The sequence below is a fragment of the Pseudophryne corroboree genome, chromosome 1, assembly GCF_028390025.1.
Source record: "Pseudophryne corroboree isolate aPseCor3 chromosome 1, aPseCor3.hap2, whole genome shotgun sequence".
NCBI lineage: Eukaryota > Metazoa > Chordata > Amphibia > Anura > Myobatrachidae > Pseudophryne > Pseudophryne corroboree.
This window is the reverse complement of record NC_086444.1, coordinates 314,926,432-314,953,444: the sequence shown is the minus strand read 5'-3', so window position 1 is coordinate 314,953,444 and position 27,013 is coordinate 314,926,432. Positions and strand designations below refer to the sequence as shown.

Here is a 27,013-nt window from a genome sequence, read left to right as displayed (position 1 = left end):
CACTAGTCATGGCCGAGACGATGAAATGCCAGCAACGTCGTCTGCCAAGGCCGATGCCCAATGTCATAGTACAGAGCATGTCAAATCCAAAACACCAAATATCAGTAAAAAAAAGGACTCCAAAACCTAAAATAAAATTGTCGGAGGAGAAGCGTAAACTTGCCAATATGCCATTTACCACACGGAGTGGCAAGGAACGGCTGAGGCCCTGGCCTATGTTCATGGCTAGTGGTTCAGCTTCACATGAGGATGGAGGCACTCAGCCTCTCGCTAGAAAAATGAAAAGACTCAAGATGGCAAAAGCAGTAGCACCGCAAAGAACTGTGCGTTCTTCGAAATCCCAAATCCACAAGGAGAGTCCAATTGTGTCGGTTGCGATGCCTGACCTTCCCAACACTGGACGTGAAGAGCATGCGCCTTCCACCATTTGCACGCCCCCTGCAAGTGCTGGAAGGAGCACCCGCAGTCCAGTTCCTGATAGTCAGATTGAAGATGTCAGTGTTGAAGTACACCAGGATGAGGAGGATATGGGTGTTGCTGGTGCTGGGGAGGAAATTGACCAGGAGGATTCTGATGGTGAGGTGGTTTGTTTAAGTCAGGCACCCGGGGAGACACCTGTTGTCCGTGGGAGGAATAGGGCCGTTGACATGCCTGGTGAAAATACCAAAAAAATCAGCTCTTCGGTGTGGAAGTATTTCACCAGAAATGCGGACAACAGGTGTCAAGCCGTGTGTTCCCTTTGTCAAGCTGTAATAAGTAGGGGTAAGGACGTTAACCACCTCGGAACATCCTCCCTTATACGTCACCTGCAGCGCATTCATAATAAGTCAGTGACAAGTTCAAAAACTTGGGCCGACAGCGGAAGCAGTCCACTGACCAGTAAATCCCTTCCTCTTGTAACCAAGCTCACGCAAACCACCCCACCAACTCCCTCAGTGTCAATTTCCTCCTTCCCCAGGAATGCCAATAGTCCTGCAGGCCATGTCACTGGCAATTCTGATGAGTCCTCTCCTGCCTGGGATTCCTCCGATGCATCCTTGCGTGTAACGCCTACTGCTGCTGGCGCTGCTGTTGTTGCTGCTGGGAGTCGATGGTCATCCCAGAGGGGAAGTCGTAAGCCCACTTGTACTACTTCCAGTAAGCAATTGACTGTCCAACAGTCCTTTGCGAGGAAGATGAAATATCACAGCAGTCATCCTGTTGCAAAGCGGATAACTGAGTCCTTGACAACTATGTTGGTGTTAGACGTGCGTCCGGTATCCGCCGTTAGTTCACAGGGAACTAGACAATTTATTGAGGCAGTGTGCCCCCGTTACCAAATACCATCTAGGTTCCACTTCTGTAGGCAGGCGATACCGAGAATGTACACGGACGTCAGAAAAAGACTCACCAGTGTCCTAAAAAATGCAGTTGTACCCAATGTCCACTTAACCACGGACATGTGGACAAGTGGAGCAGGGCAGGGTCAGGACTATATGACTGTGACAGCCCACTGGGTAGATGTATGGACTCCCGCCGCAAGAACAGCAGCGGCGGCACCAGTAGCAGCATCTCGCAAACGCCAACTCTTTCCTAGGCAGGCTACGCTTTGTATCACCGCTTTCCAGAATACGCACACAGCTGAAAACCTCTTACGGCAACTGAGGAAGATCATCGCAGAATGGCTTACCCCAATTGGACTCTCCTGTGGATTTGTGGCATCGGACAACGCCAGCAATATTGTGTGTGCATTAAATATGGGCAAATTCCAGCACGTCCCATGTTTTGCACATACCTTGAATTTGGTGGTGCAGAATTTTTTAAAAAACGACAGGGGCGTGCAAGAGATGCTGTCGGTGGCCAGAAGAATTGCGGGACACTTTCGGCGTACAGGCACCACGTACAGAAGACTGGAGCACCACCAAAAACTACTGAACCTGCCCTGCCATCATCTGAAGCAAGAAGTGGTAACGAGGTGGAATTCAACCCTATATATGCTTCAGAGGTTGGAGGAGCAGCAAAAGGCCATTCAAGCCTATACAATTGAGCACGATATAGGAGGTGGAATGCACCTGTCTCAAGTGCAGTGGAGAATGATTTCAACGTTGTGCAAGGTTCTGATGCCCTTTGAACTTGCCACACGTGAAGTCAGTTCAGACACTGCCAGCCTGAGTCAGGTCATTCCCCTCATCAGGCTTTTGCAGAAGAAGCTGGAGGCATTGAAGAAGGAGCTAAAAGGGAGCGATTCCGCTAGGCATGTGGGACTTGTGGATGCAGCCCTTAATTCGCTTAACAAGGATTCACGGGTGGTCAATCTGTTGAAATCAGAGCACTACATTTTGGCCACCGTGCTCGATCCTAGATTTAAAACCTACCTTGGATCTCTCTTTCCGGCAGACACAAGTCTGCTGGGGTGCAAAGACCTGCTGGTGACAAAATTGTCAAGTCAAGCGGAACGCGACCTGTCAACATCTCCTCCTTCACATTCTCCCGCAACTGGGGGTGCGAGGAAAAGGCTCAGAATTCCGAGCCCACCCGCTGGCGGTGATGCAGGGCAGTCTGGAGCGACTGCTGATGCTGACATCTGGTCCGGACTGAAGGACCTGACAACGATTACGGACATGTCGTCTACTGTCACTGCATATGATTCTCTCAACATTGAAAGAATGGTGGAGGATTATATGAGTGACCGCATCCAAGTAGGCACGTCACACAGTCCGTACTTATACTGGCAGGAAAAAGAGGCAATTTGGAGGCCCTTGCACAAACTGGCTTTATTCTACCTAAGTTGCCCTCCCACAAGTGTGTACTCCGAAAGAGTGTTTAGTGCCGCCGCTCACCTTGTCAGCAATCGGCGTACGAGGTTACATCCAGAAAATGTGGAGAAGATGATGTTCATTAAAATGAATTATAATCAATTCCTCCGCGGAGACATTGACCAGCAGCAATTGCCTCCACAAAGTACACAGGGAGCTGAGATGGTGGATTCCAGTGGGGACGAATTGATAATCTGTGAGGAGGGGGATGTACACGGTGATATATCGGAGGATGATGATGAGGTGGACATCTTGCCTCTGTAGAGCCAGTTTGTGCAAGGAGAGATTAATTGCTTCTTTTTTGGTGGGGGTCCAAACCAACCCGTCATATCAGTCACAGTCGTGTGGCAGACCCTGTCACTGAAATGATGGGTTGGTTAAAGTGTGCATGTCCTGTTTATACAACATAAGGGTGGGTGGGAGGGCCCAAGGACAATTCCATCTTGCACCTCTTTTTTCTTTTATTTTTCTTTGCGTCATGTGCTGTTTGGGGAGGGTTTTTTGGAAGGGACATCCTGCGTGACACTGCAGTGCCACTCCTAGATGGGCCCGGTGTTTGTGTCGGCCACTAGGGTCGCTAATCTTACTCACACAGCTACCTCATTGCGCCTCTTTTTTTCTTTGCGTCATGTGCTGTTTGGGGAGGGTTTTTTGGAAGGGACATCCTGCGTGACACTGCAGTGCCACTCCTAGATGGGCCAGGTGTTTGTGTCGGGCACTTGGGTCGCTGAGCTTAGTCACACAGCTACCTCATTGCACCTCTTTTTTTCTTTGCGTCATGTGCTGTTTGGGGAGTGTTTTTTGGAAGGGCCATCCTGCGTGACACTGCAGTGCCACTCCTAGATGGGCCAGGTGTTTGTGTCGGCCACTAGGGTCGCTTAGCTTAGTCATCCAGCGACCTCGGTGCAAATTTTAGAACTAAAAATAATATTGTGAGGTGTGAGGTATTCAGAATAGACTGAAAATGAGTGGAAATTATGGTTTTTGAGGTTAATAATAATATGGGATCAAAATGACCCCCAAATTCTATGATTTAAGCTGTTTTTTAGGGTTTTTTGAAAAAAACACCCGAATCCAAAACACACCCGAATCCGACAAAAAAAATTCGGTGAGGTTTTGCCAAAACGCGGTCGAACCCAAAACACGGCCGCGGAACCGAACCCAAAACCAAAACACAAAACCCGAAAAATTTCAGGCACTCATCTCTAGTAAGAAGTTGGCTAACTCCGACTAACAAACACACATAAGGCTTTGCAGATAAGTGCTCTATTAAAACCTTGGCTGTGAGAACTCTCTCTGCCTAAACTAATATTAAGCTGTCTAAATGAATACTAATCATTACAGACTAATTACACCAATCTGCAGGCTTAATGCTGCTTTGAATTAAATTATGGGCGGCTACTAACTGCATGCTGTTGCTTGATCTGGATAGGGTGGAAATAGATCCTATGGCAAGCGCAGTGAGCCACCGAGCCTGCAGTGTGGTGAGCGCAGCGAGCCCGCAAGGGGACTCTTTGCGCTCACCCCACTGCCGGCATTCTGGCGGGCGGGATGTCGCTGTTGGGATGACAGCCAGCATCCTGTCAGCTGGTAAATTATACTGAATCCATATATAAACATTACTTACAGAATTATATATATTGTGCTCTCAGCCAGTCTACAGGGACTGGAGCCCGCAGTTAATTGGCTGGGCTCCAGCTACGCTGTGATACAGCTGTTGAAGCATGCAGAATCAGCGTTCACCGAAGGGTGCCATTTTACAGTCCAGCAGCAGCGGGTGCACTGTTGTTTGCTGCAGTGCAGGCTGAGAGGTACCAGGCGGGAGCCGCACTGTTCCCTATTGCAGGTGTTAGCAGAGCTTCTGGGACAGAGCGGATTTATTCTGCGGCAGCAGTAAATGCGCTGCAGAGCTCCGGTGGAAGAGCAGCAGTCACACTTGGATCCTGCTGCGAACCAGACAAGTGCTGCTGTACATACAGCTGCTCCTTCATAGCTTGAAACCCAGAGGCAGGCATCTCCGCTGAGTTACACCCCTGCAGGCAGCGCTCCTTCTATTGTGTTTGAGATTGCTACATACATAGTACACTAATACCCCTTTCACGTCGCACAAATAACCCGGTATCGATACGGCATATTGCCGTGTCAACACGGGTCAGTGTGCGATGTGAAAGCACTTTGCCCGAATTAGCGGGTCACAACCCCCCTCCCCCCGCTGCTATGGCAACCGACACGGTATATTGCCGGGTCGGAAAGCCAGCAAAGCAGAGCAAATGCCGGATCCCACTCGGTAAGGACACGTTTCTCTTCCCGGGTGGGATCCGGCATTTGTGATATGAAAGCGGTATAAGGGGACTAAGGGGGTAATTCCAAGTTGATCGCAGCAGGAAATATTTTAGCAGTTGGGAAAAACCATGTGCACTGCAGGGGAGGCAGATATAACATGTGCAGAGAGAGTTAGATTTGGGTGTGGTGAGTTCAATCTGCAATCTAAATTGCAGTGTAAAAATAAAGCAGCCAGTATTTACCCTGCACAGAAACTATATAACCCACCCAAATCTAACTCTCTCTGCACGTTATATCTGCCCCCCCCCCCCCTGCAGTGCACATGGTTTTGCACAACTGCTAAAAAATTTCCTGCTGCGATCAACTTGGAATTACCCCCTAAGTTGCAAACTGAGGAAAAAGTATCAAAATTGAGAAACGCTCTTGTTGTCCTGCACACAGGACACATCTGCATGTATGCTAGAAGGAAAGCAGTACACAAATATCATAAGATCTGACCATTCTTGTACAACTCAAAGCATGGTAACCTATGGATGAGATGGGATATAGGCATAGTTGCCTACCCTCCCTCATTCTGCAGGAGACTCCCTGAAATAGCAGCAATCTCCCTCACTCCCTGAATGGTCACTCAATCTCCCTGAAAAAAAAAAGAAATGATAGATACATACATTCAAATGGTGTCGTCAGTGCCATTTCCATATATTAGTTATAAGGCACAATGATCCCCATGGCTACATGCATTTTAAAGGTTTCTTGTGGCCACTTACAGTATATGGAACCTCTTGTAAAACACAATACACAAACAACTCATGCAAAATATAAGAGTCTTTTCTTCAGCAAGTAGATCTTACTAACTTTGGGGCTCATTTACATTTGGATGTAAGTCATTTTCATGACACGCCTCTCAGATGTAGCAGTACACGTCCGCGCTGATAGGTGTTACTTTCACAATCTCCCTGAAATGCTTTTTCAAAAGTAGGCAAGTATGGATATAGGAGGTAATTCAGACCTGATTGTAGCAGCAAATTTGTTAGCAGTTGGGCAAAACTATGTGCACTGCAGGGGGGGGCAGATATAACATGTTCAGAGAGAGTTAGATTTGGGTGGTTTATTTTGTTTCTGTTCAGAGTAAATACTGGCTGCTTTATTTCTAAACTGCAATTTAGATTTCAGTTTGAACACGCCCCACCCAAATCAGGTCTGAATTACCCACATAGTTTCTAAGGGGCATTATCCCACATACTGTTATGAGTAGGTTAAATGTTAAGTCTGGCACATATAGACATTGGCCCTCATTCCAAGTTGTTCGCTGGCAAGCTGCTTTCAGCAGCATTGCACACGCTAAGCCGCTGCCTACTGGGAGTGAATCTTAGCTTAGCAGAATTGCGAACGAAAGATTCTCAAAATTGCGAATAGAAATTTCTTAGCAGTTTCTGAGTAGCTCGACACTTACTCTGCCACTACGATCAGTTCAGTCAGTTTCGTTCCTGGTTTGACGTCACAAACACACCCAGCGTTCGCCCAGACACTCCCCCGTTTCTCCAGCCACTCCCGAGTTTTTCCCAGAATTGGCAGCGTTTTTTCACACACACCCATAAAACGGTCAGTTTCCGCCCAGAAACACCCACTTCCTGTCAATCACACTCCGATCACCAGAACGAAGGAAAAACCTTGTAATGCCGTGAGTAAAATACCAAACTTCTTAGCAAATTTACTTGACGCAGCCGCAGTGCGAACATTGCACATGTGCAGTTAGCGGAAAATCGCACCGGTGCGAAGAAAAATAACGAGCGAACAACTCGGAATGAGGGCCCTTGTTTTTTATATGTATGATCATGGTGTGTTGTATATGCATTGATAAGCTTTGGATAGCTGCATATGCACTATACCAGTGGTTCTCAAACTCGGTCCTCAGGACCCCACACAGTGCATGTTTTGCAGGTAACCCTGCAAGTGCACATGTGTATTAATTACTCACTGACACATTTTAAAAGGTCCACAGGTGGAGCTAATTATTTCACTTGTGATTCTGTGAGGAGACCTGCAAAACATGCACTGTGTGGGGTCCTGAGGACCGAGTTTGAGAACCTGTGCACTATACACTTGGTTTAAATAACCTGTTTTCGTTTGTATCTTGGGGGTAGATTTACTAACGTGTCTAAAGATGAATACACACTTACCTAATTTTTTCCCTCCTGAGCGATATAGTTTACTATATCGCCCAGTGTGTATGCAGCTGACAACGGCCGAAGCACGGCCCTGCGTGTTGTTTGTTGTTAACGACCCTCGGTGTCGACTGTACAAGCAGCTCAATTTGGACTCATCGTCCAAAGATGCATGTACAGCCCGGCCGCAGTCGCTCACGGAGCACATCGCCTAGTGTGTACACACCTTATAACAAAAGTTATGTTACTCATAGCAGCCACAGAAATGTAGCAATAGAGAAATTATAGCTAGATACTAATTGGTTGCTATGAGTAACAACATTATTTGGCATGGGAATAATTGTATGTGTTTGTTCATATGGGATCCGGTCTCTAAGTCGACAGTAACTAGGTCGACAATGTCTAGGTCGACCATGATTGGTGTCTAGGTCAACAGGGTCTTTAGGTCGACATGTTTTAGGTCGACAGGTCAAAAGGTCGACATGAGTTTTTCACATTTTTTTTCTTTTTTTGAACCTTTTCATACTTACCGATCCACGTGGACAAGGATTGGAATGGTAATCTGTGCCGAGCGAAGCGAGGCTCCTTGCCCGAAGCTTGGCGAGCGAAGCGAGCCATCTGAGGGGACATGGTGCACTAATTGGGGTTCCCGGTCACTCTACAAAGAAAACGACACCAAAAAACTCATGTCGACCTTTTGACCTGTCGACCTAGACATTGTCGACCTTCAATACCACACCCTTTCATATGTTTTAGAAAAATCAATAATAAAAAAAAAAACTGCATTTACCACATCAGCTAAATTCAAGTTTGCATGGTTAACAACTGGTACATGCGTGTTAATGAGTAAACTTCTTTTCAGCAGTGAGTGCAGGATCTGATCTGTACTCTCTTTCCAGGCTTCATATTTGTTATCCTCATATGCCTTCATAAACCTCACACGTCAGATGCTTCCACGCGCCACTCAAGCACACTTATCTTATGAAATAAAGACACCACAACTGTAGTTGGCGTGAAAGGGGTCAGCTTTTATTTTCTGACTGAGAGGGAGGCCTATTAAATACTAAAACTAAAATGCAGACTTCCCTCTCTAACTAAAGGTGGCGAGGAGAAGAACGGTTAAACATAATAAATGTAACATGGGTGATAAACATTATAAAAAACAAGCAGTAAAAAACATATGTGTTAGGGAGCCTCCTGCCCCAGATGTTCCGGGATCGGCCTGCTGCCTCCATCCCAGACATCGAGAATCAAAAATCCAAGGACAGGGGTCGACCTTCTGCCACTACCCCTGTCCCCCAACGGTTGCAGGGACGGAGGTACGCTCCGCCCCTACGGGATAAAAGTTGGGCCACCGGCCCCGACATCCACATATGTTTTATACTAATTATATGGGCCCACTTGTGAAAATGATGCCCGTAAACTAATTCTAAAAGATATAAATTACCTATAAATACACCCAAACTGACTAACTGTGAACTCATCATTAAACTTAAGTAACCGTTCTGAAAACCGGCCACCGAAAGCCGACACAAAGAACCCCATAGTAAAACCAAAACCAACTCTGTTCCGGTTTTTTTGGGGGCGGGAGGGCGGGCTGCGTGAAGACACTGAAAGAGGCAGGAAATGGTGGGTTAGCCACCTATATCCAGGCTGTACAGCCCCTTTCCACAATCCGGCCAATGGCCTACCAGTTCCTCACTCAACGTTCCTCCCACTACAAAAAACCTTAACCCCTTGCAGGCCAAAGTGATGCACCAAGCAGCGCTCTGCAAGCACAGACGGCGTGTTTATGCTGCTGCTATCATATTATATTCCTTACGCAGTCTTAAACCTCACACGTCAGATGCTTCCACGCGCCACTCAAGCACACTTATCTTATGAAATAAAGACACCACAACTGTAGTTGGCGTGAAAGGGGTCAGCTTTTATTTTCTGACTGAGAGGGAGGCCTATTAAATACTAAAACTAAAATGCAGACTTCCCTCTCTAACTAAAGGTGGCGAGGAGAAGAACGGTTAAACATAATAAATGTAACATGGGTGATAAACATTATAAAAAACAAGCAGTAAAAAACATATGTGTTAGGGAGCCTCCTGCCCCAGATGTTCCGGGATCGGCCTGCTGCCTCCATCCCAGACATCGAGAATCAAAAATCCAAGGACAGGGGTCGACCTTCTGCCACTACCCCTGTCCCCCAACGGTTGCAGGGACGGAGGTACGCTCCGCCCCTACGGGATAAAAGTTGGGCCACCGGCCCCGACATCCACATATGTTTTATACTAATTATATGGGCCCACTTGTGAAAATGATGCCCGTAAACTAATTCTAAAAGATATAAATTACCTATAAATACACCCAAACTGACTAACTGTGAACTCATCATTAAACTTAAGTAACCGTTCTGAAAACCGGCCAACTGCCAGGTTACAAACCTGCCACCGCCACCGAACTAAAAACCCACACAACAAAAACAGAAAAACTAACTAGAGAGACTTAATGAACTATGAACAGAAAAGAGCTATCTATAGGGACCTAAGAATGTAAATAATGTCCTCCAGGAAGATAAGCATGCCAGCCGGGGACAAATGCACCCCGTCAGACCGGTATTGTGTCGGGTCACGGTAGGAAATGCCACCGTGCGGCACAACCAGCCCGCCATGCTGGAGGACAGCACGACCAACGACCGAATTGACCCTCCTCCGAACCAGGTCAATCGCCCCGGGGTTAAAGGCTCCGCGCCAAGACCGCCGAGGAACGATGTCCGACCAGAGGATGAGGCAAAACGGCCAGTCAGCCATGAGTTCCAGTAGCTGGCACCTGATTTCGAGGCGAATGTCGAGCCCAGAGCGGCGTACCAGATCATTGCCCCCCAGGTGCAAGACCAAAGGTACCCAAATCGGCCAACTGCCGCCCGAAGCCAGTCCCGCAGGCCATCCCAGCGGAGGCCTCTACGCCCCAACCAGCGCACAGCCTGCAGCTCCGGAAACCGGGCGGTGTCGCAAGCCAGAGCCGACACGGACAGCCAGTAGATGTAGGAATGGCCGACAAACCATAGAAAGTGCGGATCTAACCGCCGCCCTGCAAAATAAGGTGTGCTAAGGTTAGGAATGATATACATAAGGTATGTAAATGAGAAACCTGACTGCAGCCCTAACGGGGGGGGAGTGTGGGGGGGGGGGGGGGCCGCCCAATTTGACTTGAGGCAAAAACGAAACTTCGCTAGCCGGCAAAAGCCGAAATTAAAACCAACGATAAAACAAAAATTCCTCAAGGCCCCCGCAATCACCAAGTGCAACTGCGACGAGCGGCTAGTCCTCAAAGGGGCGCACTGGGAGGAAAAGGCCTGATATAGCGTCTGACTGCACCAGACCTCCACCTACCCAGTGCCCGGACTTCGACCTCGGACCAACCCGCCGCAGCGGCAGCTGAAGCAGCGCCGATGCGGAAAGAGTGAGTCCCATAGTCGGCCGGAGATAGACCCAGGTACAAAATACAACGCCCCAAAACCGACCGGAATTGATATCTGGTCAACGGGGCGCCGTCGCAGTGGACGAGCCACCCGGTGGGCGTTGGAGGCCGTATGGACGAATATGCCCGGGCCGCGGAAACTGGACAAATGCCCCGCGCACGAGCCGGACCCATTCGAACCCACTGCCCCCTGCCGGCTACGTCAGTCTTGGATCGCTGAATTTTGCACCATAAACCGTCGGGGCGGATGACGACGTGGGCCTCCAGCATGGGCGAGACCGAAGCCCGAGAGACGGACACCAGCTCACCCACCCTGAACGCACCGTGGAAGGCCATAGTAAAGGCCGCCCGGAAGAGGCGAACCTCGTATCCCGAAAAGCAAATGCTCGGTAGGGATCCCAAAATCCGCCTCAGCAAAGCACCGGTGATCGGCTGGCGGGTATCCGGGAGGGGCGGGGTGGCCCGAGCCCAACCTTTCAACACCCGCCGGAGGAAAAAGGACTTCGTAAAATCCGCTTCCCCCCGCAGCTGCAGAAAGTAAGAGATACCTGCCAGAACCCTGTTAACAGACGCCCGCGAAATACCGTCGGAGTACAGAACCCAGATGTAATCTAAAAGTAAATCATGAGAGGTCTTACCACACTGGCCTCTCTCCCGGATGAAGCGACACCACCGCTCCCAGGCGGCCCGATAGGCCGCAAAAGTTGCAGGGGCCAATGACCTGTGGGCTAACGCCTCCATTCCGGGTGGATGACCTGCCACACAGAAGCAGGACATAATTCCCCATGGAGGAGAGCTGCAGGAGCCAAGCGCCTAAATCGCTGCAAATCGCCGCGTGACAGGGCATCTGCAATTTCGTTACGCACGCCAGGGACATGTTTTGCTCGCAACGTAATGTTGTTGACCAAGCATAACAAGACTATCTGCGCAATGACCCGCAATACCGGCAAGGACGTGGATTTTTGGCGGTTGATGGCAAAAACCACGCCCAGATTGTCGCACCAGAAGACAACATGTTTATTACGCAGGGCATAGCGCCATAAGTCTAAAGCGACCAGAATAGGAAAAATTTCCAGCAACAGCATGTTCGTAGTGAGGCCCATGCGAAGCCAGGCATGCGGCCAAGGAGAGGCACACCAACGACCCGCAAAGTAAGCGCCAAACCCGAAAGCGCCGGAGGCGTCCGTGAAAAGCTCCAGGGTCGGGCTAGACACGATCGCCTCCTGCCAAATACAGGTGCCGTTGAAACGAACAAGAAATTCGTCCCAAATGCTTAGATCCCGACGGATTTCGAGGGACAACCTGAGGAAATGATGCGGGCGTCTAACCCCCACGGTAGCCCGTTCCAATTTTCTACAGAAAACCCTGCCCATGGGGATAACTTTGCAAGCAAAGTTAAACAGGCCCAATAGGGATTGGGCCTGTTTGAGAGTGAGCTTGCCCGCGGACAGCGCATATATGATACCGTCACGTAAACGCAACACCTTGTCCGAGGGAAGCCTACAGAGACCCCTGACCGTATCAATCTGGATCCCGAGGTAAACCAAGGAGGCGGAGGGTCCCTCCGTCTTTTCTGGTGCAACCGGAACCCCGAAGCGCGCAAAGAGGGCCAGAGCCCCCTGCAGCAGGTTGACGCAGCGAGGGGAGTCTGAGGGGCCGATAAACAGAAAATCGTCCAAGTAGTGGGAAATTCCCCGTTCCCCCGTTGCCTGCTGGAGACACCAGTGGAGGAAGGAACTGAATCTCTCAAAGTAGGCGCAAGAGATAGAACAACCCATAGGGAGGCACCGATCTATGTAGTACCCATCGTCCAGCTTAAAACCCATAAACCTGAAGGCGGAAGGGTGCAGCGGAAGGAGACGAAACGCAGACTGGATGTCCAACTTACACATAACTGCCCCTGGGCCAAAAGACCGTACGGTGTCAATGGCCGAATCAAAGGACAGGTAAACGACCCTACACTGGTCAGCAGGGATAGCGTCATTAACCGAGGACCCCGCAGGACAGGAAAGGTGTTGGATGAGGCGAAATTTGCCCGCTGTCTTTTTGGGCACTACGCCTACGGGGGACAAGACCAAGTCTGGCAAGGGGGGCTCCCGGAAAGGGCCTATCATCCTCCCTAAGGTAACCTCCGCCCCTACCTTGTGCCGGAGCACGTCCGGAAACTCCCGAGCCGAACGCAGGTTAGTACCCGTCCCAGGACCCACCCGTCCATGTATCGGCAAGGGGAAACCCGACGCGAAACCTGAGTGTAAAAATCGGGCGTCCCCCAACCGCGGGTATCGTCGCAGCCAGGGAATGAGCGCGCAAAGTCTAATTGGGGTGGGAGCTGTGGCTAGCGCCGGTGGCCGCGGGAGCGCGACTCTGTCGGGGCTGCGAGCCAAAAGCACTTCCGGTCCCAGGACTGGGGCAATCTTTAATGCCGTGGCCCCCGCCACATCTGATACAGGAGTGGCGAAAACGACATCGCCCCCCCAAGTCGCATTGTGCATTATTAAAAGCGAAGCATTTCCCATGCCCCGCGCGCCCTGCGCCTCCGCGAAAGCCGGCAGAACGAGAGGCAGGTTTTTTTGCCCATCGTCTTGCCGAGCCGCCGTCATCTGTGGCGGCCGGACCTTGTGTCAGTTCAGAGCACAATTCCACGTCTTTTTTACCAAAGTTATAGATCTCCCGGCCATGTTGTTTGCGTCGGAAATCCTCGTCGTAGCGCCGCCAGGCAGACCCTTTGTACTTATGGTACAGAACGTGTATAAGAAATTGATAGCGCACCACGTTCATATGTTCATCCGGGCGCGTCTCTAGGTAACACGCCGCAAAGATCAACATGCAGCGGACCCAATTCTGGTAGGACCGCAAAGTGTCCTCGCTACCCTGCCCCTTTTTCTTAGCCGAAAGCAAGGCTTTGCGATCGTCGCTGGTAAGGGCAAAAATGTTCACATATTGGCCCTTACGGATACGGTCCCGGATCCGGGGCCTGAGTCCACGTTGCACCGCCGTATTGGCGCAGTGCACGGTGTCTGATTCCACCGATACTTGGGACGCGGACGAGGTGGAATACCGCCGCTTGCGTTGTCTACGACGCTTCACCCTGTGCAAGCCGCCATCTGAGGAGGACAGACCCTCCGAGGAAGTAGAGGCAAGGGAGGAATCTGTGCCCCGACGCCTGCGCCTACTGCGCTTGCCGGAAATCCTGCCTGCGCTGCTACCTATGCTAGGGGCGCTGGAGCGAGTACCCGAACCCAAGCCGCTAGCGCTCCCCTTGGACCAGTCAGGGTCCGAGGAAGACTCACCTGCTCGAGAGGGCACGCCGTCCGCGCCTCCGGCCACCGAACGACTCGTGGATACACCGGCGGATTCCATTGCCGATCCGACTACCGTGGCTGGGGAGACAAAAGAGACATTGTTCCCCTGCACCGCCTCCGGTCCCGCAGCCACCGGGAGCGGGGCAAAAGGGGGGGTAGTTGCCCCAGTAGACAGAAGTGGAATAAGGGATTGCGCAATGCTATCCGCCAAGGAAGCGGTGGGCCGCCCCAGTCCCCCGGGTACGGAGGATAACAAGGGAGCCACCGCTGACACTACAGCGGCACAAATGGCGGACAAGACGGAGGCGTCCACCAAGGGTGCAGTCGCAGGGGCAGGTGAAGTAAGGACGGACCTCCTCCGCGCGTCATGCGCCCGACGTGCGGTACGCAAACCTCCCGTCGGGAGCAAGGATCCGGAGGATCCCTCACTGTCGGGAATCATGGCACCACCGTCTGGCTGCGCCAGACCGCGTATAGACTGCCGACCCCTCGACTGTCTACCGACCCGAGCGTCGGCCACAGGAGAGTCGTCGCCACTAGAAGGGAGGAGTCCGACGTCGGACTGAGAGCTGACCGCGGAAGCGTCGGCAGTTGAAAAATGGATGCGGGGAGTGGGTGCTGGGTCGTGATCCGCCTGCGCACGCCGCCCCCTAGTGGGGTGATTAGCTGGCAGGCGCGACCCCGCCCGCTGTCTGCCAGGAGGCGCGCGGCCGCGGGCGGCGGCCGAGCCACTTGCCAAGGCGGGCGTCCTGGATGGGCCCGACGCCCCGGGCCCCACCGCGAAAGGGGAGGTCGGACGGGCAGGCACACCGCGGGCGGGCGCGGGCCGCCCCCGTACGACCGGCCCCGCACTATCTGTAATGGATAATGCCCCCCCCGCTGGCGCAGAGCGGGGGCGACGCCCCACCCCAACGCGGGAGGGCGCTGACCGCACGGGTGGGGGGGGTAGTGGCACAGAGGGGGTATGCCTCATGTGGGCCCCCCTGCTGTGCGCCATGTTGTCCGCACGCGCAGGCAGTAATCCATCTGCCGCGCGACCCCCCACCCGCCCATTAACTGAGGCAGCCGTGTTGGGAAGTGGGGAGAGCCGCCGGGCCGCCGGGCGGGAGCTCCGGGCCGCCGGGCGGGAGCTCCGCCCCCGCCCCACGTGACCCGCGCGGCCACCCGCTGTAAGAAGCGGCGGGGCCAGGGACGGTAAAACACCGTCCCTGGCAGGCCGCCTGAGGCTTCTCCTGCTCCCCGGCGCTCCGTCCCCCGCCGCTGATTGCAGCGGGGAAGGAGACGGGGAGGAAGCACGTGGGGGAGCGCGGGCGGGCGGCCGAGCTCGGCCGCGCACAGCCCTGGTCTCCATGGCAGCCCCAGCAGCTCCGTCGCCAGCCGCTGATCGCAGCGGGGAAGGAGACGGGGAGGACACACGTGGGGGAGCGCGGGCGGGCGGCCGAGCTCGGCCGCGCACAGCCCTGGTCTCCCTCACAGATACAGCATCCGCAGCAGCAGGGCTTCCCCGACCCGGCGGAACATCAGGGGAATCTAACAGCCGGGCGGGGAGGCCAGCGCTGCGTGCAGGACGGGAAGGGGGGTTTCGTAACCCCGACATGTCCAGGGGGGAGAGGAGTCACAGCAAGGGGGGGTGGGGGAATACCCAGCAATCACCTCCAATATGTTATAAAAAACAAGCAGTAAGTAGGAGAAGAAGAATCAAAAAAGTTAGGAATAGGATGAATGTAGCAGTAGGAATATAGGAAAGAGAAGATAAGGAAAAAGATAAGGAAAAAAGAGAAGAAAAATTAAAGTATATTTACTGAATAAATGAACAATACTTGCACTGCCTGCGTGAAGACACTGAAAGAGGCAGGAAATGGTGGGTTAGCCACCTATATCCAGGCTGTACAGCCCCTTTCCACAATCCGGCCAATGGCCTACCAGTTCCTCACTCAACGTTCCTCCCACTACAAAAAACCTTAACCCCTTGCAGGCCAAAGTGATGCACCAAGCAGCGCTCTGCAAGCACAGACGGCGTGTTTATGCTGCTGCTATCATATTATATTCCTTACGCAGTCTTTCTTCTTGCCACTTCCAAATATTTTGCCTTTGCCTGAGAAACAACAGAAACACATATAAGAACAGATTGCAAGTGTCCAACGGTGGTGATAATGGGTGATCAGTATGTACTAAGAGATCATAGGCTGATTCTGAGTTGAGGGCAAAGGAAAAATAAACACTTAGGGGGTAATTCCAAGTTGATCGCAGCAGGATTTTTTTTTAGCAGTTGGGCAAAACCATGTGCACTGCAAGGGAGGCAGATATAACATGTGCAGAGAGAGTTAGATTTGGGTGGGGTGTGTTCAATCTGCAATCTAATTTGCAGTGTAAAAATAAAGCAGCCAGTATTTACCCTGCACAGAAATAAAATAACCCACCCAAATCTAACTCTCTCTGCACATCAGGGCCGTAACTACGTGTGTGCCAAGTGGGCTTGGCACACAGCGCAGTTGCCCTGAGTGCGCACGGCCAGCGGCCTGTAATGAGTCAAATTGACTCATTACATGCCGCCTCTGAAGTCTGCGCCGTGCGCCGCAGCCGCGCTGGAGGAGAGAGAAGCGCCGGAGGCAGCTGAGAAGGAGGAGGAGGGAGGGGGACTGGAGCCGCAGCAGCGCTATTTCATTGGTAGTAAGCGCCGCTGCAGCATCCCCCTCTCCTTCCGTATAGGCTGCCCGGCGCTGCTGTGGATGCTGGGATGCGGTTCCTCCATCCCAGCATCCACAGCAGCGCCAGGCAGCCTATATGGAAGGAGAGGGGGATGCTGCAGCGGCACTTACTACCAATGACATAGCGCTGCTGCGGCTCCAGTCCCCCTCCCTCCTCCTCCTTGTCCAATGCCTGCACAGAGGGAGATGCCAGCACGAGGAGCCTGTCAGCGGGGAGAAGGTAAGTTTATCCCTCTCTCTCTTTCTCTCTCTTTCTCTCTCTTTCCCTCTCTCTCTCTCTGGGGGACACCGTCTGCCATAATGTGTAAAAAGGGGGCCTGGCTGCTGCAATGTGTAAAAAGGGGTCCTGGCTGCCGCAATGTGTAAAAAGGGGGCTTGGCTGCCGCAATGTGTAAAAAGGGGGCCTGGCTGCCGCAATGTGTAAAAAGGGGGCCTGGCTGCCGCAATGTGTGAAAAGGGGGACTGGCTGCCGCAATGTGTAAAAAGGGGGCCTGGCTGCCGCAATGTGTAAAAAGGGGGACTGGCTGCCGCAATGTGTAAAAAGGGGGACTGGCTGCCGCAATGTGTAAAAAGGGGAACTGGCTGCCGCAATGTGTAAAAAGGGGGCCTGGCTGCCGCAATGTGTAAAAAGGGGGACTGGCTGCCGCAATGTGTAAAAAGGGGTCCTGGCTGCCGCAATGTGTAAAAAGGGGGCCTGGCTGCCGCAATGTGTAAAAAGGGGGACTGGCTGCCGCAATGTGTAAAAAGGGGGACGCTGTCTGCTGTAATGTATAAAAGGGGCTCTACCTGGTGTAGTGGCGCTACTGTGCAGCGTAATTTGAATAATGGAGACTACTGTGCACCGTAGTATGAATTGCTATTATTTTGTGGCCACGCCCCTTCCCCATGAAGCCACGCCCCTATATATTTTCCGCGCGCCTACAGCGCGCACTGCCCCTATCTTGCATGGGGGGGGGCGCGCCAATGACGTTTCTTGCACACAGCGCTAAATTGCCTAGTTACGGCACTGCTGCACATGTTATATCTGCCTCCCCTGCAGTGCACATGGTTTTGCCCAACTGCTAAAAAAAAGTCTGCTGCGATCAACTTGGAATTACCCCCTTAATTTTTACACCTGGAACAAACCATTTTTTTAATGCAAGGGATGCAATTTTTTTCATGCAGGGTAAATACTGTCAGCTTGCTATGTAGCCCACACATACTGGACAGCTTTATTTTTATACTTCACAATTTAGATTAGAGTTTGGACACGCCCCTCTGCATCTCTCTGCACATTTTACTTCTGCTTCCCCTGCAGAGTTGGGATATGCCCATCTGCATCTCTCTGCACATTTTACTTGTGCTTCACCTGCAGTTTGGACACGCCCCTCTGCATCTCTCTACACATTTGACTTCTGCTTCCCTTGCAGAGTTGGGACACGCCCCTCTGCATATCTCTGCACATTTTACTTCTACTTCCCCTGCAGAGTTTGGACATGCCCCTCTGTATCTCTTTGCACATTTTACTTCTGCTTCACCTGCAGAGTTTGGACATGGCCCTCTGCACATTTTATTTTTGCTTCCCCTGCAGAGTTTGTACATGCGCCTCTGCATCTCTCTGCACATTTTAGTTCTGCTTAACCTGCAGAGTTTGGACACTCCACTCTGCACATTTTATTTTTGCTTCCCCTGCAGAGTTCGGACATGCCCCTCTGCATCTCTCTGCACATTTTATTTCTGCTTCTCCTGCAGAGTTTGGGCATGCCCCTCTGCATCTCTTTGCACATTTTACCTCTGCTCCACCTGCAGTGCAACATGATTTTACCAAGGTGCAAAGATATTTGCTTTTTTTGCTTGTTCCCAACTCACAAGCAGACACATTATGGGCTATTAATATATTATATAAAGGGTTTTCCATTTTTTGGGACACCACCACTGTTTAGTGGTTCCCCTGTAAAGTAATTCAGTGGTGGTTCTTCAAGAGATACAACACAGATTTATTGGGAGTGATTCTGAGTCAGTAAATTTTACAATGTAAGGGCTGCAAATATAGATTTTTATTTTGTTACACGATGGGTACATAATACTGGCTGCTTTTGCAAGTAGCATGCTGGTAATCCATGCTTTTACATACCTCCCAACTGTCCCGATTTCCATGGCACAGTCACGATTTTTTGGGACAGTCCTGCTGTCCCACACGTGGGGTGCAGTGTCCCGCGGTGGGGGGATGGGGCAGTTGGGAGGCTCCTGTCATCGCTGTCCTGCTTAGCAGAGCAGCGGAGAATAGACGCTGTGCGCATGCTATGGGCATTTTAGTCCATTTAAAAACCATCAACTTTTTTACAAGGTCTAGGACAGTTAATTGTTTAGATCTGAGCAATAAATTACTAGTGTTTCATCACAGAAAACCATAAAGTTGGTCAGATCATGAGTGAAATTGTATTGTAGGGAGCAAATACTGTGATTACACTCAAGGTATGCATGTTCTCCAGAGTCTCCTACATGCCTTGATGGATCTGGACCAAACTTGGTACACATACCCTTCATTGTCCAACTTGAAATACAGGTGGGGTTTCAAATGAAAAAACCCAGGGCCCCAATCTTGAAAATGCATATAGAAAAAGTATTGGTCTATTTCTGTTGTCTGTCTGTGAGGTCATGCTGTGAGGTCATAATGGTGGCAACTGCCTATATCAGGACTTTGCTGCTGTCCTTTCTCATACTCCTCCAGAGACACTCATAGCTCACCAGCAGTAGGCAATATCACCGAAAAAGCTACTTACATAAGGTTAGTGACTTGGATTGTGATTAATGAGTCAGAGGAAAATATAAATTATCAACAGATATACATTACAAACCCTTCATCATCCTACTTAAAATACTGGGATTCAACTAACATGAATCAGTGACATGTGGTGAGGTAGGTTATGCAGAGCCTTTCCTGTCATACTAACGTATACGCCAGAGTTTTCATTAAACAAAGTATATGAAAAATACAAATAATATATTATAAAGATCTTCTTTATATTATTCTAATAATTTTACAGTCTGGAGTAAAAAGTCTATGGCAAGTGAGGCACTGCCTACCTTTTTCCGCACATTTCTGATCAAAACTCAGTAAATCTCCAGCAATATATACTGCTGCACCTGTGTATAATGCCCACATGAACCCCTTGGCCCATTTATTGTGTGTTATTAAATCTGGCTGTGGAACTAGCCAATGTGTATCCTGAGCCATTTACCTCACCGCGCGTCCCTGGTATGTATGTATGTATGTATGTATGTATGTATGTATGTATGTATGTTCTTCATCATAGACTCCTACATGGCTTGATGGTTCTGAACCAAACTTGGTACACAAACCCTTCATAATCCAATTTAAAATTCTAGTTTCAAGTAAAAAAAAATCCACCCATTGCGTGGCCAGGGCCCATATCACAAAAATGCATATAGAAAATGCATTAGTCAGTTTGTGTGTCTGTGTGGTTAGCTAGTCCTGACCAGTCTGGTGGAGTCTGTGAAGTCATGCTGTGATGTCATAATGGTAACAACTGCCTACATCAGGACTTTGTTGCAGCTGCTGCTGCCCTTTCTCAAACTCCTCCAGAGCCCTAGAAACACACAGCTCACAAGCAGGCGATATCACCGGAAAAGCTACTCATATAAGGTTAGTGATTGGACAAAGACTTAGTGCAATGCGGAGGCAGCAGACTTGGAGTGTGATTAAGGAGAGTCAAAGGAAGATAGTTATTACTGACAATTACACAAACCCTTCATTATCCAACTTCAAATACTGGCAGGGTTTCCACTAAAAAAAAAACCCACCCTTTTTGGGGAAAGGACCATATCTATCTATCTATCTATCTATCTATCTATCTATCTATCTATCTATCTATCTATCTATCTATAAAACCTTTTTCAAGACAGGCTGTACATCAAATTTAAGAAGTTCAACAGTCACTTGGGTGTATAATACATCTGTGGCTCACTTAGCGACCTTCTTTGAAATCACATCTTCCTCACATAGAGCAGAGTAATGAACATTCAAAATAGATTACACTGATCATCTCCATGTTTAAGACCAGATGTAGCCACCAATGCTTCAATATCATAAACATAAGCTTTGCTCAAACAGCTTCAGTCTGCTTGTGGCTGCACACAATGTGTGCTCTATGTGAGGAAGATGTGATTTCAAAGATGGTTGCTAAGTGAAATTATTTAAAGTGAGAGTGCACCCTCCACCGAGTGGAATTTGCGATATCCAAGTGGACCGGACCACGGCCTATTGGGAGCACCCGTCAAAGTGATCTAGCATGAGATGAGAGTGCGGGACATTGTGTGGGTATATCTATCTATAGTATATACATATTTATGTATGTATGTAGGTACAAACTTCCCAAAGTGGTAATAATATAGGATACCAGAAGACAAAGTAGGAAGTTGGGGTTGGTCGGACCTTGTGGCAGATAGCGCCAACCAAAATTGTGATCCAGAGAGCCTGTTCTGGGCCTTTCACTGGATTTGGAAGAAGAATTTTATGGCTTAAATACTCTAATCTTGTCACTTTGGTCCAACTCAACTTTTGCTTCATCCATTGTTGCCACCCCCCACCCAGTTGAATCAAATTTCTCATTCACCTACAATGCACTTGAGTACGCTTCTCCATCCTACATCTCCACCTTCTCCACACACACTCCATCTCTCCACTACTTTAACAACCAGTTATTCTTATTCCTCTTGATTCCACTCCAGTCTTTATGATTTTTCTCCCGCTGTTATGGTATGTCATTATACTCTCAGACTTTCCCCTAGTTTCTCAACTTTTAAAGCTAACTTATTCAATTAAGGCCATCATCCCTCATCTTAACTCTCCAGGATCCAAATCTTATCCCCTTTTTCTCCACATCCACCAATTATTACGTAGAATGTAAGATCTAGTAAGCAGATCCTTCTCTTTCTCTTTTCTCTAAGTAATTATATAATTTCAGAGTTGTAAGTATATAATGGTTTTTATATCAATTTGTGTTTCTGTCTGAAATCTTGTTGAATGTTCTATGTCTATGTATGGTATTGCAGAACCCTTATGTTGTCTTATAGATAAAAGTATTAAAGACGACAGAAGAAGATAGAAGAAAGCGACAGAAGAAGACAACTACAGAAGAAGACAACGATGACAGAACAAGAAAGAAGAAGCAGCAAAAAGAGAGACAAAAAAGAAAGAAAAGAAGCAGAAAAAAAGCATGAAAAAGAAAGAAAAATGAAAGAAGAAAGAAAAAAGAAAGCAGAAAGATAAAGTTAAGAAGAAAGAAAATAATGTTTCTATGCCTATGTATGGTATTGCAGAACCCTTATATTGTCTTATAGATAAAAGTATTAAAGACGACAGAAGAAGATAGAGGAAAGCGACAGAAGAAGATAACGACAGAAGAAGACAATGATGACAGAACAAGAAAGAAGAAGCAAGAAAAAGAGAGCCGAAAAATGAAAGAAAGAAAGAAAGAAAGAAAGAAAGAAAGAAAGAAAGAAAGAAAGAAAGAAAGAAAGAAAGAAAGAAAGAAAGAAAGAAAAAAAGATAGAAAAAAGAAAGAAAGACAGTATTAAAGACGACAGAAGATAGAAGAAACCGTCAGAAGACAACAGAAGAAAACAACCGATGACAGACAGAACAAGAAAGAAGAAGCAAGATAGAGACAAAAAAATAGAAGCAGAAAAAAGCATGAAGAAAAAGAAAGAAAAATGAAAGAAGAAAGAAAGAAAAATGAAAGAAGCAGAAAGATAAAGGTAAGAAGAAAGAAAATAATGTTTCTATGCCTATGTATGGTATTGCAGAACCCTTATATTGTCTTATAGATAAAAGTATTAAAGACGACAGAAGAAGATAGAGGAAAGCAACAGAAGAAGACAACGACAGAAGAAGACAATGATGACAGAACAAGAAAGAAGAAGCAAGAAAAAGAGAGACGAAAAATGAAAGAAAGAAAGAAAAAAAGAAAGAAAAAAGAAAGAAAGACAGTATTAAAGACGACAGAAGATAGAAGAAACCGTCAGAAGACAACAGAAGAAAACAACCAATGACAGACAGAACAAGAAAGAAGAAGCAAGATAGAGACAAAAAAAAGCAGAAAAAAGCATGAAGAAAAAGAAAGAAAAATGAAAGAAGAAAGAAAGAAAAATGAAAGAAGCAGAAAGATAAAGGTAAGAAGAAAGAAAATAATGTTTCTATGCCTATATATGATATTGCAGAACTCTTATGTTGTCTTATAGATAAAAGTATTAAAGACGATAGAAGAAGATAGAGGAAAGCGACAGAAGAAGACAACGACAGAAGACAACGATGACAGACAGAACAAGAAAGAAGAAGCAAGAAAAAGAGACACAAAAAAAGAAAGAAAGAAAGAAAGAAAAGAAAAAAGCAGAAAAAATCATGAAGAAAAAGAAAGAAAAATTAAAGAAGAAAAATGAAAGAAAAATTAAAGAAGAAAGAAAGAAAAAAGAAAGAAGCAGAAAGATAAAGGTAAGAATAAAGAAAATAATGTTTCTATGCCTATGTATGGTATTGCAGAACCCTTATGTTGCCTTATTGATAAAAGTATTAAAGACGAAAGAAGAAGATAGAAGAAAGCAACAGAAGACAACGACAGAAGACAACGATGACAGACAGAACAAGAAAGAAGAAGCAAGAAAAAGAGACAAAAAAGAAAGAAGCAGAAAAAAGCATGAAGAAAAAGAAAGAAAAATGAAAGAAAGAAAATGAAAAAAGAAAAAAGAAAGATGCAGAAAGATAAAGGTAAGAAGAGAGAAAATAATGTTTCTATGCCTATGTATGGTATTGCAGAACCCTTATGTTGTTTTATTTATAAAAGTATTAAAGATGACAGAAGAAGATAGAATTAAGTGACAGAAGAAGACAACGATGACAGACAGAACAAGAAAGAAGCAAGAAAAAGAGAGACAAAAAAGACAGAAATAAAAGCAGAAAAAAAGCATAAAGAAAAAGAAAGAAAAATGAAAGAAGAAAGAAAAATGAAAGAAAGAAAAAAAGAAAGAAGCAGAAAGCTAAAGGTAAGAAGAAAGAAAATAATGTTTCTATGGCTATGTATGGTATTGCAGAACCCTTATGTTGTCTTATAGATAAAAGTATTAAAGACGACAGAAGAAGATAGAAGAAAGCGACAGAAGAAGACAATGACAGAAGACAATGATGACAGACAGAACAAGAAAGAAGAAGCAAGAAAAAGAGAGACAAAAAAATAAAAATTGAAAGAAAGAAAGAAAAGAAAGAAGCAGAAAAAAAGTATGAAGCAAAAGAAAGAAAAATGAAAGAAAGAAAGAAAAAAGAAAGAAGTAGAAAGATAAAGTTAAGAAGAAAGAAAATAATGTTTCTATGCCTATGTATGGTATTGCAGAACCCTTATATTTTCTTATAGATAAAAGTATTAAAGACGACAGAAGATAGAGGAAAGCGACAGAAGAAGACAACGACAGAAGAAGACAACGATGACAGAACAAGAAAGAAGAAGCAAGAAAAAGAGAGACAAAAAAAGAATGAAAAATGAAAGAAAGAAAGAAAAAAAAATAAAAGAAAGTATTAAAGACGACAGAAGATAGAAGAAAGCGTCAGAAGACAATGACAGAAGAAAACAACCGATGACAGACAGAACAAGAAATAATAAGCAAGATAAAGAGAGACAAAAAAAGAAAGAAGCAGAAAAAAGCATGAAGAAAAAGAAAGAAAAATGAAAGAAGAAAGAAAGAAAAATGAAAGAAGCAGAAAGATAAAGGTAAGAAGAAAGAAAATAATGTTTCTATGCCTATGTATGGTATTGCAGAAACCTTACGTTGTCTTATAAATAAAAGTATTAAAGACGACAGAAGAAGATAGAGGAAAGTGACAGAAGAAGACAACGACAGAAGACAACGATGACAGACAGAACAAGAAAGAAGAAGCAAGATAAAGAGAGACAAAAAAGAAAGAAAGAAAGAAAGAAAGAAAGAAAGAAAGAAAAGAAAAAAGCAGAAAAAAAGCATTAAGAAAAAGAAAGAAAAATGAAAGAAAAATGAAAGAAGAAAGAAAGAAAAAAGAAAGAAGCAGAAAGATAAAGGTAAGAAGAAAGAAAATAATGTTTCTATGTCTATGTATGGTATTGCAGAACCCTTATATTGTCTTTTTGATAAAAGTATTAAAGACGAAAGAAGAAAATAGAAGAAAGCAACAGAAGAAGACAACGACAGAAGACAACGATGACAGACAGAACAAGAAAGAAGAAGCAAGAAAAGAGAGACAAAAAAAGCAGAAAAAAAGCATGAAGAAAAAGAAAGAAAAATGAAAGAAAGAAAATGAAAGAAGAAATAAGCAGAAAGATAAAGGTAAGAAGAGAGAAAATAATGTTTCTATGCCTATGTATGGTATTGCAGAACCTTTATGTTGTTTTATTTATAAAAGTATTAAAGATGACAGAAGAAGATAGAATTAAGTGACAGAAGAAGACAACGACAGAAGAAGACAACGATGACAGACAGAACAAGAAAGAAGAAGCAAGAAAAAGAGAGACAAAAAAGACAGAAAGAAAAGAAGCAGAAAAAAGCATAAAGAAAAAGAAAGAAAAATGAAAGAGGAAAGAAAAATGAAAGAAAGAAAAAAAGAAAGAAGCAGAAAGCTAAAGGTAAGAAGAAAGAAAATAATGTTTCTATGGCTATGTATGGTATTGCAGAACCCTTATGTTGTCTTATAGATAAAAGTATTAAAGACGACAGAAGATAGAAGAAAGCGACAGAAGAAGACAATGACAGAAGACAATGATGACAGACAGAACAAGAAAGAAGAAGCAAGAAAAAGAGAGACAAAAAAAGAAAAAAAGAAAGAAAGAAAGAAAAGAAAGAAGCAGAAAAAAAGTATGAAGCAAAAGAAAGAAAAATGAAAGAAAATGAAAGAAAAAAGAAAAAACAAAGAAGCAGAAAGATAAAGTTAAGAAGAAAGAAAATAATGTTTCTATGCCTATGTATGGTATTGCAGAACCCTTATATTTTCTTATAGATAAAAGTATTAAAGATGACAGAAGAAGAAAGAAAGAAAAAAAAATAAAAGAAAGTATTAAAGACGACAGAAGATAGAAGAAAGCGTCAGAAGACAACGACAGAAGAGAACAACCGATGACAGACAGAACAAGAAAGAATAAGCAAGATAAAGAGAGACAAAAAAATAAAGAAGCAGAAAAAAGCATGAAGAAAAGAAAAATTAAAGAAAGAAAAATGAAAGAAGCAGAAAGATAAAGGTAAGAAGAAAGAAAATAATGTTTCTATGCCTATGTATGGTATTGCAGAAACCTTATGTTGTCTTATAAATAAAAGTATTAAAGACGACAGAAGAAGATAGAGGAAAGTGACAGAAGAAGACAACGACAGAAGACAACGATGACAGACAGAACAAGAAAGAAGAAGCAAGAAAAAGAGAGACAAAAAAGAAAGAAAGAAAAGAAAAAAGCAGAAAAAAAGCATTAAGAAAAAGAAAGAAAAATTAAAGAAAAATTAAAGAAGAAAGAAAGAAAAAAGAAAGAAGCAGAAAGATAAAGGTAAGAAGAAAGAAAATAATGTTTCTGTCTATGTATGGTATTGCAGAACCCTTATATTGTCTTTTTGATAAAAGTATTAAAGACGAAAGAAGAAAATAGAAGAAAGCAACAGAAGAAGACAACGACAGAAGACAACGATGACAGACAGAACAAGAAAGAAGAAGCAAGAAAAGAGAGACAAAAAAAGCAGAAAAAAAGCATGAAGAAAAAGAAAGAAAAATGAAAGAAAGAAAATGAAAGAAGAAATAAGCAGAAAGATAAAGGTAAGAAGAGAGAAAATAATGTTTCTATGCCTATGTATGGTATTGCAGAACCTTTATGTTGTTTTATTTATAAAAGTATTAAAGATGACAGAAGAAGATAGAATTAAGTGACAGAAGAAGACAACGACAGAAGAAGACAACGATGACAGACAGAACAAGAAAGAAGAAGCAAGAAAAAGAGAGACAAAAAAGACAGAAAGAAAAGAAGCAGAAAAAAGCATAAAGAAAAAGAAAGAAAAATGAAAGAGGAAAGAAAAATGAAAGAAAGAAAAAAAGAAAGAAGCAGAAAGCTAAAGGTAAGAAGAAAGAAAATAATGTTTCTATGGCTATGTATGGTATTGCAGAACCCTTATGTTGTCTTATAGATAAAAGTATTAAAGACGACAGAAGATAGAAGAAAGCGACAGAAGAAGACAATGACAGAAGACAATGATGACAGACAGAACAAGAAAGAAGAAGCAAGAAAAAGAGAGACAAA

The 27,013-nt window shown here is 46.1% G+C and overlaps 1 protein-coding gene across 4 annotated transcripts in view; it reads right to left on the bottom strand.

Annotated features, from left to right (window-relative positions):
- Nucleotides 1-8,250: 8,250 nt before the first annotated feature.
- The window catches only part of LOC135067977 (collagen alpha-1(I) chain-like), an 89,483-nt gene continuing 70,720 nt past the window's right edge, over nucleotides 8,251-27,013 (bottom strand). For 3 of the 4 annotated variants that reach the window (XM_063964559.1, XM_063964560.1, XM_063964558.1), the window contains 3 exons: nucleotides 15,819-16,111; nucleotides 14,005-14,094; nucleotides 8,251-11,469 (listed from right to left, as the gene is read on the bottom strand). In XM_063964559.1, the coding sequence (XP_063820629.1) occupies nucleotides 10,562-11,469; nucleotides 14,005-14,074 (978 nt within the window). In that variant the 5' untranslated portion in view covers nucleotides 14,075-14,094; nucleotides 15,819-16,111 and the 3' untranslated portion in view covers nucleotides 8,251-10,561. The other variant, XM_063964557.1, reaches the window with a different exon arrangement.